Raw genomic sequence first — 11,398 nt, forward strand, 5'->3', positions numbered from 1 at the left:
TTGTGATGGTTTCATCTTTTAGAGCAGTAACAGTTTGAAAGGACAGATGAGGTGAGACCACTTGGGAGATTAGGGATATTTTTAGAGCTGGTGGCTTACTTTCTTCTCTTGTCTTCAGGTGGCTATGCAACCATTAAGTTTTAAAAATTTTTTTGGTTGTAAAATAATCAGATTAAGCAAATGTTGTTGCTTCTGGTGCCAGCAAAATGAATGACTATTACTAGCCTTAGTATCTACATGATTCATTTTCATGTAAAACTCTCCCATGGATAGAGATATGACATGGATGGAATATAAGTCATGTACTTGCATCTTGGCTGTGAATCTGGTTGAGAAATATAGTTTGTTTTTATTTTATTTTATTTTATTTATTTTATTTTTTAAATGACTTTTTAATGTTTATTTGTTTTTGAGAGAGAGAGAAAGAGAGAAAAAGGCAGAGGATTCAAAGAAGGCTCCACTCTGACAGCAGACAGCCCAATGTGGGGCTCAAACTCACAAACCGTAAGATCATGACCTGAACTAACTGAGCCACCCAGGTGCCCCAGGAAATATATCCTTAAAAAATCCCTTGTTGGCAAGGCAGTTACACTAATGGGATTACCAAAATGTGAAGGTGTTCAAAGCTTTTAATAGAAGACACAAAACATGGAATTCTCTACATATAAATCATTTGCAATGAACTCGGATATTAATGCAAAAACATGTCACCTCCTTACCCCAGGGAAGATGTGATCGGATTACTTCCCTAGAATTTAAATGTGGTTCAATCCCTCTCTGTCTAAGTGTCCTATAGTGGGATAGGAGAGATGGGGAGCAAGTTTTCAGTGTTTGTACTTTGAATCAAACCTCACCAGCAGAGAATATGGAATTCATACAGGATGCTGTTATAATGTAACTATGAAAACAAAATAATGACATCCCTGATATATTGGCATCCAGATATTAGTGAATATAGACTCTTTAATTGAGGTCAAACTCTGGTGACACCGATATGAGAAGAAAGTGAATGATCTGAGAAACTAGCGTAAAATTTATGAGAATATCTTGAAGCATATGGTAGCCCTGATCTGACATAAATGCTTTAGTCCCAGGCAGATGAGGGCTTGTGAGGGTTGTGTGACAAGCTGCCACAGAACATTTGATTTGTGCTGCTTTTCTTTTCTTTTTTCATTATATTTAGTAGAATATTTGATACACACAGCTGTGATGAAGAATGGGGAAGATCTTTATGACCTGATATGGAGGTCATGTGACTTGACATTTCTAGGATACAGTGTCAAATGAAATGACCAAAATAATGTCTATGGTACGCAAGCAAAGAGGAAAATAAGGGGGGAAGGAACCATATATCTTCACATTTGTGCAAAATTAAACATAGGAAACAAACCACTAAACAATGAGATTAGTTACTTACAGGCAGTGAGTGCATGAAAATTAAAGAAAGATTGAGGAATTGTTGAAGATTACTTTAAAAAAAGAGACATGGCATTGGAATACAACTTGTGATCCTGGATTGGTCCTGGACCACATACTTTCTTTTCTAAAAGGACATTATTGCCATAATTTGCAAAAAAAGGAATAAGTTTGATAGATTAGACATCCATATCATATTAATATTCATTTCCAAATTTGAAAATTACATTGTTTTAGAAAATACATACTGAAGTAGCTAGAGGTAAAAGAGCATTATGTCTAGAACTGACTCTCAAAATTCAGAAATAAAAATATATGTGTATACATATAATATACATATATCACATATGTATTATATACATATGAATATATACACATATAATTGTATCTATATACACATATAATTTAATATATGTAAATATCTATCTTATATTTACATAGATTTATATATGCAAATATATTTTTTGTATACCTATACTATATATCTTTATATGTACCTATAAAAGCACTGTTAAATATTATTAATATTACAGCAGAAATGAACTTTACCTATTACCTATAATAGGCAAGCTTAAAATTATGTTTGCAAGTTGAAAATATGGATGATACTATGGAAAAAATTAAAACCTCTGTTAGGAGATAAGGATTACAATTTGATTAAATGGAAGGACATATCATGCTCATAAATTGAATGACATAATATAGCAAAGACATTAGTATTGTCCTAAATATATGTATTCTACTGCTAAATACTGTCCTAAATATATGTATTCTTACCTGCTTTTTTTAATTAAATTTTTTAATTTAAGTTTATTTATGTTGAGAGAGAGAGAGAGAGAGAGAGAGAGAGAGAGAGAGAGAGAAAGTATGAGTGGGGGAGAGGCAGAGAGAGGGAGAGGGAGAGAATTCCAAGCAGGCAAAGTCAAGAGTTGGATGCTAAACCTACTGAGCCGCTCATGCCCCAAAATTTAGCTGCACTTTAAATGAGCTTACTGTGAAACCTACATAAAGGTGCATGATTTTCTAAGTGAACTGTGAACAGAATAACAAAACGGGTGAACATATCAACTAGATATTAAACCATATGCCAAGTGAGAGCACCAAAAATAATAAGGTAATGATAAAATAAAAGACGAATAGATGGAACTGAGTAGAAAACTCAAGTCATGTATCTATATGCATACAAATGTCTTCTGAGATACATATGTGTAAGAGTGTACATATGAGATATACATATACAATGTACATATAAACATATATACACACATATATACATATTTATACACACACACACACACACACACACACACACACGTACTTATGTGATGACCAAGCAGAACAGTAAAGAAAGGACAGATTGATTTGTAGTTGCTTCTGAGACTAGTGGTTAACTAAGAGGAGAAGAATAAATTTGGGTCCCTACCTTTCAAATATACAAAGGTGGTCTGCCGAAATATTTAACCACAAAAATGTGAAAAATATGATCATAATAGAAGAAAATGTTGAGGAATATCTGTGTGGTTTATGGTTGAGGAAGAATTTCTTATAATCATATCTTTTTTAAATGAATAAAAAGACAAACGTTTAATAAGTTCCTGAACACAAATTTTTATCCAGTCAAGGAAACTAGAGACAAGAGTAATGCATGAGAAATTCAAAAGAAATATTTGTAATCTATTAATTAAATTAAAGTGATATTAATATCTAATCACTTTTGCCAAATAGAACTTTCTATGATAATGAAAATGGTTTATACCTACCTGTCTTGTCCCATTTGGTAGCCACTATTTACATATATCTATTAAACACCTGAAGGAGACTAATATGAGTTAGTCTCCAATTTTATTTTAATTTATTTATTTTAATTCATTCAACTTAGAATTTAAACAGACATATAAGGGGTGCCTGGGTGGCTCAGTTGGTTACGTGTCTGATTCTTGATTTTAGCTCAGGTCATGATCTCGTGGTCTGTGAGATCAGCCCCTAGTTGGGCTCTACACTGTGCTGACAGTGGAGCCTGCTTGGAAGGAACTCGCTCCCTCTGTCACTCCCCCACTCGCACTTTCTCTCTGTCTCAAAATGAATACAAAAACTTAAAAATAAACAGATATATATGTTACCAGCTACTGTATTGAACAGTGCAGAAGTACAGCATGCAAATCAACAAGAAAAGCTCAAAAACTTAAGTCGGCCAGAATCTTAAAAGAATAGCCATAGGAAAACTTGAATAGCTAATAGGTATGAGAGGGGTACCAAATTCACTGATAACCAAAAAAAAAAAAAAAAAGCAAAAAGAAGGCAAATTAGAGCAACAAGATATTATTTTACATTTAAACAAAAATTTAGAAAGGCTAATTACAGTAAATTTTTTAGTGGGGACATGAGCAATGGGAATTCTTGCTGTGTAGCTGGAATTAGAGTCACCCTGGAAAGCAGTTTGTAATATTTAGTGAAATTACGTGGGTAAATGCTTTATTATCCAGTTTTGCCCTTTTGGGTGTTTATCTTAGAAAAATGCTTACACCTACATAGGGCTGTTGGACAAATATTAATCATGAAATCATTTATGGTAATAGGAAATCATAAGCAGTTTAGCTGTCCATCATTTGATGAGTAGGTAGTAACGAGAGTTTACTAGTGAATAATAACAATGCTTTGAAGTGATGAACTCTCTTTGTATTAAAACAATATGAATTGTATTCAGAGGAAAAGAAAATAGAATGGTATTTTTGTAAATTAATGCACATAGATTTATAAAATAAGGAAATTGTCATATTTAAAGGGAAATAAATATATTTAGAATGAGATAATTTCAGTGAAGAATTAATTTAGGAAGAAAAGATAAAAATAAATAGACTCTTATGTACAATAAACTGCGGCATTGTTTTTATCTTGATGCTACATAAAGGATACTATAGAAAAGGGAAAAACGACTGATAAATGACATCTGGTGTTCTTTTTTTTTTTAATTTTTTTCAACGTTTTTTATTTATTTTTGGGACAGAGAGAGACAGCATGAACGGGGGAGGGGCAGAGAGAGAGGGAGACACAGAATCGGAAACAGGCTCCAGGCTCCGAGCCATCAGCCCAGAGCCCGACGTGGGGCTCGAACTCACGGACCGCGAGATGGTGACCTGGCTGAAGTCGGACGCTTAACCGACTGCGCCACCCAGGCGCCCCGACATCTGGTGTTCTAACTCTTTTCCTCTCTGCATGATATAAAGAAGCAATTAATTAATTAAGTCCTGTTATGAAGAAGAGTGTCTCTCAAATTTTGGCTACAATTTCCCTTAAAAATTACAAGGAAGAATGAGCTTATGTATTTGACAAGGTAAGTCAGTGACACCTGCAATCTAATCAGTCACTCAGTCAAGCAGTGTTTATTAAGTAACTACCGTATGGCAGACATGCGCTAGGGATGTTCCAGTGAGTACGGTAGACATGGTCCTTGACTTCATGATTCCTTTATGTTCTATTGGGAAATATAGATAGATGTAAGCATTTGATTAAATAATTTACAGTATGACAGACACTAAAAAACAGCAATCTAGGCTGCTTTGGAGTCCTGCAACAGAGTTCTGCTCACGTTTGCAGGATTAGGGAAGGCTTCTCTCAGATGAAGTCGGAGCTCTCCCTGAAAATGAGTAGGTGTGAGTTTAGAGAAGATGGTGGTAGGTGAAAGAGCTTATAGTCCTTTTAAAACTGAGCTATCGTTAATGTATTTTAAACCTTTTCAGAAAATAGAAAGAGAAAGTTACACAATGAACAATTCTAAAACAAACCAAAACAGAAACAACTGGTAAAATAATTCTGATAAGATGAAAAGCAAAATAAAATCCATATTATTACAAACTGGAGCTTCAAGTACAAATTCAAGGACATGTTGACAATATTAAGTCAATCCACTAGTGTAACAGATTAAATGAAGAAAGATACAATTATCTCAAAATGTGCATAAATTTTTCATAAATTCAACAATCATTTATGATTTTAAAAGATTGGAAATTAATAAAAGAGACATATCTTAATTTTAAAAAATATAGTCCATGATATTTTGTGAACGAACGCTGTAAATTCAGGGTTAAAAAAATGCCTTCCCTTCAGCATTGTACTGATTGTTTTAGCCAAATTAAATCCAACCTACTAAAATATCACTAAATATATTATAAAATAAAATATAACAAAATGAAAAGATATGCTACACTGATGAACTAGAATAATAAAAATTACAAAGTTGTTAATTTTTTCTAAGTCTATAAATTCTTATTTCAATTGCTATTCTAAATTGTTTCTCTAGAATTTGGTAAGTTATCCTAAAATCATGTGAATGAGTTGATTGACAAGAACAGGGATATATTTAAAGTAGAGCATTTTGAGGGTGCAGATTCCCTATGACAAATAGCAACTATGTTTAGGATTGTGTAGTGTTTTTCTTGAGAAACAAAATGTCCAATGGAAGGGGTGACAGAGGCCAGGAATGGATGCCTGGATACTCGGCATATGGCAAGGGTAACAATCAGTAGGGAGAAACTATTTAGTAGCTGGTATTTGGGTGATAATTTATATTCATATAAAAATAAAGTAGATTCCTATCAGATACCAATATAAAATTTAACTTCCAGTTGGATTAAATAATTAAATGTGATGAGAAAAGTTTAAAACTAAAAAAAAGAAAAGAATATTTTGGGCTATCAAATGTAAAGATGTATTACATAAAAGACAAAATCATAAACCTAAAGGAAAAGATAATTAAATGTAACAATTTTAAATTTTATAAATTTATAAACATCACAAAGTGTTAATATAATCTGTAGGAGTGAAGATGCTTTCATTTCATGTAATTTGTGTGTGTGTGTGTGTGTATGTATATATATATATACATACACACACACAGTATATACATATATATTCACTATATATATATGTAGTGAAAAGGCAACCCATAGAATGGAAGAAAATATTTATAAATCATATACAATGTAACATTGTGTATCAACTATATTCAAATAAAAAATTAAAATAAAAAAGTTAATATCCACAATATATAAAGAACTTCTATAATTTAACAACAACAACAACAAACAAACAGTTTAATGGGCAAAGGATTTGAATACATATTTATCCAAGGAAAATACACAAATAGCCAACAAGTATATGAAAAAATGCTCAACATCACTAATTATTAGAAGTACAAATCAAAACCACGCTGAGGTATTACTTCACACCTCTTAGGGTGGTCACTATTAAAATAAAAACAAGAAGACACCAGAAAATAACAAGTGCTGGCAAGGATGTGGAGATGTGGAAAAATTGGAACCTTCTGCACTGTTAGTAAGAAGGTAAATGGTGCAGCCACTCTAGAAAACTATGGGAAGTTTCTCAAAAAATTAAAAGTAGAAATACCATATTATACAACAATCTGGCTTCTGGGTATATATCTAAAAGAATTGAAAACAGGATCTTGAAGACATATTTGCACACCTGTGTTCATTGCAGCATTATTCCCAATAGCTTAGAGGAGGAAACAACTTAAATATCCATCAGTGGAGGAATGGATAGAGAAAATGTGGCATATATACATAATGGCCTAGAATTCAGCTTTACAAAAGAAAAAAAAAAATCCTTACATGCTACAATATGGTTAACATTTGAAGATGTTATGGTAAGTGAAATAAGCCAAGCACAAAATGACAAATACTGCATGATCCACTTACATAAATCTCTAGTAGTCAAACTCTTGGACACAGACGGTTGGAATGGTGTTTGCCAAGAGCTAGCAAGATGTGGAAAGGGGAGTTTTTGGTAAATGGGGATAGAGTTTTACTTTTGCAAGATGAAAAAGTTCTAGAAATCTGTTGCACAAAAAGGTACACATAGTAACAATACTTTACACTTAAAAATATATAAAATGTAAAAAAAAAATTTAAATGTTGTATGATTTTTGTCACAATAAAAAAGAACCAGAGAAGCACATATTTAAACAGATAAATCATCAAAACATTAAACTGAGTAAAAAAATACATTTTAGAATAATAACATTTATATAAATTCCATTTATATCAAGTTAAAAACACACAAAATGTTTTTATGCACAATGCATGAAATATGAGGGAAATGATTTTAAGAACATACAAAGGAATGATACTTGTGGAGTTGATGATAATGATGACCTTTGCTACAATAAAAGAACTGGGTGTAGATGGTTGCTTGGGGTCTTGAGTATCTCTAATAAAATATTTTGGTAGTCAAAGAGAATCTAAAATGTGGCAAAATGTTAGAAATTTGATAAAATTACATGCTATATCAATGTCTACCCTTAATTCTATGATTGAAATAATTCATAAGAAATAAATACAAATATACCCAAAGAACCCAATGAACTTTAGGGACCTTGTTCCCTTAGGTTTTGAAAATAAAATTTTAGTCTAAAATATGGCATGCACACATGGCTCAAAATACTATCTTTAAAACACTCTTTAATCTATAATTAGTATATTGCACATATTGCTTAAGAGGCAATGAAGAAAGAATTGGGTAAAAGCCTCTAAAAATGTTCCTGGGTGTTCAGAAGAGAGCAGAGCATTTGGATTTGATATCAAAGAGGCTATACAATATCATTTTATTCTAATATCCATGAACCATAGATGAAACATTATAATTTAGTACACTTTATACAACTTGGAGAGCTTGCATACTTCCTGTTTTGTTGTAGTGTTATTTCCTGGAACATAAGGGGGCTTCTTCATTTTCCCTTGTCCATGGGGATTAACCCAATATTAATGCTCTTACTGGATTCTTGAGAGATACATGAGAACAAATATGTGTATAAACATAAATGAAAGAATAAGGTAAAATGAGCTGTGTGTAACATATATATCAGGTGGAATTTCTATTTTTTAAGAAAGAAATATGTGTTTCTTGTAAGTAGATGACAGATCTGTCTTCATAGAAACTAGCCTGTTTGCCTTGTTAAAAAAAGTAATAATTCTTACGCATATTAGGATCCACAAAAATCTGAGCTTATGTGTTTGTGCATGTGTGTGTGTGTGTGTGTGTGTGTGTGTGTGTGTTTAAGAGTTTAGAAGAGTTGGGGGGGTGCCTGGGTGGCTCAGTCGGTTGAGCCTCTGACTTTGGCTCAGGTCATGATCTCGCAGTTAGTGAGTTTGAGCCCCATGTCGGGCTCTGTGCTGACAGCTCAGAGCCTGGAGCCTGCTTAGGATTCTGTGTCTCACTCTTCTCTACTCCTTCCCCGCTCATGCTCTGTCTCTCTCTGTATCTCAAAGATGAATAAATGTTAAAGAGTTTAGAAGAGTTAGGATGAGCATGAGGTGTTGTATGGAAACCAATTTGACAATAAATTTCATGTTTAAAAAAAAACAGGGTTAAAAAAAAAGACTTTAGAAGAGTTCATACAATCTTATGCACATTTAGTCAACTAGAGAATTTAGCTGAAAGAGCCCTAATTCTGAATTAAAAATAGATAAATAAATTCCTATTTAATTCCTCTTTATTTAATGAAATTTAGTTTTTGACATTTCTAGGTTTCCGACTACACTTGGTGAGCCAGTTTTTTTCTTTTTAATTCTTTATTACATTGAAAAATGATTAACCTTACCTGGATTGAATTTTAATTAAAACAATTATTCTTCCAAAAAATAAAACATGTTATAGAAATGTTATAATGGAACATTTGATATTTTTAATATACATTATGAATATTTTTTAAATTTACAAACAAAATGAATTAATATCAACTTATTCTGAGATGTACTGTACATGAGTTTTGCATTGAAAAGCTTTATCATCATGATTGTTGCCTAGAAGATCTGTCTGGATCTGACATGTTGGGTCCTCAGCCTATTCATGGCTGCTTTCATCTCCTTATTTCTCAGAGTGTAAATAATGGGGTTCAGTAAAGGTGTAATAATTGAATAAAACACAGAAAGAAATTTATCCACTGAAAAGCTACTGACAGGCCAAGCATAAATGAAGATACATGGCCCAAAGAACAGAGTGACCACAGTAATGTGAGCGGACAGTGTGGACAGAGCCTTGGAGAGTCCACCAGAAGATCGACGTCGGACAGTTACCAGAATGACAGTGTAGGAAATGAGCAAGAGTATGAAGCAGATGAAAGACAACAGTCCACTGTCAGCAGTTACCAGCAACTCCAGAACATAGGTCTCAGTGCAGGCAAGTTTTAGAACTAGGGGAAGGTCACAAAAAATATCGTCCAATATATTGGGACCACAGAAGGGCAAGTTGATAGTAAAAACCATCTGGCTCATTGTATGCACAAAACCGACAACCCAGGACAGCAGCACAGAGCCGGTGAGGACTCGGCGGTTCATGATGGATGTGTAGTGAAGAGGTTTGCATATTGCAATGTACCGATCAACAGCCATGACTATGAGAAGAGTCATCTCACTGCCCCCTAAAAAGTGGAGGAAGAACATCTGAGCCATACAGCCCCACAAGGAAATAGTTTTGTTCTCCTTGAGAAAATCTGTGACCATCTTAGGGGTTGTGATTGTAGAAATACACATATCCAGAAAGGAGAGATTTCCAAGGAGGAAGTACATTGGTGTGGAGTACAGATGTGAGTCAAAGGTTACGGTGACCACGATGAGAAAGTTTCCTGCCACGATAGCTGCATAGGCCAACAAAAATATGAAAAAAAAGAAAATTTCAAGTTCCCAAATGTTGGTGAGTCCTAACAAAACAAACTCTGATATCATTGAGCTATTCATTGTATCCATCTAGTCTATATAGGGGTTTTCAGAAAGTCATTAAAATGTAGAAAATCTGAAAAAAAGTGATGATTTAAACTTTGATAGTTTTGAAGATATGAACATATAGAAAGTAGCATTTGATTCCTATAGAAAGAGAAAAGATGAACATTTCTGAAAAAATACAATTTATTGATTCAAGCAACATTCACATTACCAAATCTATTTTCAGCCAGAAAAGCACCAAAGATAAGAAATTTATTGTAAAATTTTGTAAAAGTGTTTGCAGATATAGAATGCATCTCCACGTTGATTTGTTGTTTCTATCATGAGTTTATGAGTTTATGAACCATGAGTTCAATGTGTCAATGAGTAAAAGAGTCAAATGACCATTAGTCAAATGATTTAATTCAAGTGGGTAGTAATACAGTCGTGTAACTTTGTGGTGATGGTGCTTAGTATTTGATCTTTTGCTTCTTTCCCCTCCCCTAATATAAAATATTCAGATATGTGCATGTGAGTTGATACATTTTTTTCAGCAACTTGCTTTAGGGTAATTTATTATATCAGTTATACTATATCATCACCCCTCCCTTTTATCTTAAAGAGGTATAGCAATGATTTCACTTATTCCTGAAGCTATAATCTGGTTATGGATTATCATATGTTCTTATTGGCCCCCCTAAATTATAATAAAACAAGCTTCCTAGGAAGTTTCCAGGCAAGGCCATAAATGTTTCTCAGTTTCCATGTTTCTCACTTTCTCCCTTCCTCCTTCCCTCCCTCCCTCCATTCTTTCCTTCCTTACTCCCTCCCTTCCTTTTTCTTCCTTCCTTCCTTCCTTCATTCCTTCCTTCCTTCCTTCCTTCCTTCCTTCCTTCCTTCCTTCCTTCCTTCCTTCCTTCCGTCTTCATTTCATCCTTCCCCTCCTCCTCCTCCCATCAATGTTGTCCTCCTCTTCCTCCTTCTTCTGAATAGTGTTGTGCATTCAGAACAAAACTTGTGTCCTCCACTGCTGAGCTTTTTCGCCTATTTCCTGAATGTATTATTGCTGGGTTCTTGGCTGGAGTTTTTTTTTTTTTTCCTTGTCCCTTTATATTGTGTATATAGATGGTCTGTGAACAACCAACAAACCCTTTACAAGTAGTGTTTATGTTTCCTTGGCTCCTAAATGCTTATCATTATTGTACCCAGTGCTTTCCTCTGACACTGTTTTGCACTTGTGTGCAGACTGACTCAACTCTTATCTTGGC

The 11,398-nt window shown here is 33.7% G+C and overlaps 1 protein-coding gene across 1 annotated transcript; it reads right to left on the reverse strand.

Moving 5' to 3' along the window:
* Window positions 1-9,233: 9,233 nt before the first annotated feature.
* Window positions 9,234-10,178, reverse strand: LOC122467879 (olfactory receptor 4L1-like). Its single transcript, XM_043554457.1, has one exon. It carries the CDS (start codon window positions 10,173-10,175, stop codon window positions 9,234-9,236), a length of 942 nt encoding a protein of 313 aa, XP_043410392.1. The 5' UTR covers window positions 10,176-10,178.
* Window positions 10,179-11,398: the final 1,220 nt, after the last annotated feature.

The sequence above is a fragment of the Prionailurus bengalensis genome, chromosome B3 (assembly GCF_016509475.1).
Source record: "Prionailurus bengalensis isolate Pbe53 chromosome B3, Fcat_Pben_1.1_paternal_pri, whole genome shotgun sequence".
Lineage (NCBI taxonomy): Eukaryota > Metazoa > Chordata > Mammalia > Carnivora > Felidae > Prionailurus > Prionailurus bengalensis.

Coding starts and splice junctions, on each gene's coding strand:
- LOC122467879 (XM_043554457.1), bottom strand. CDS start 10,175: ATGGATACAATGAATAGCTCAATGATATCAGAGTTTGTTTTGTTAGGA.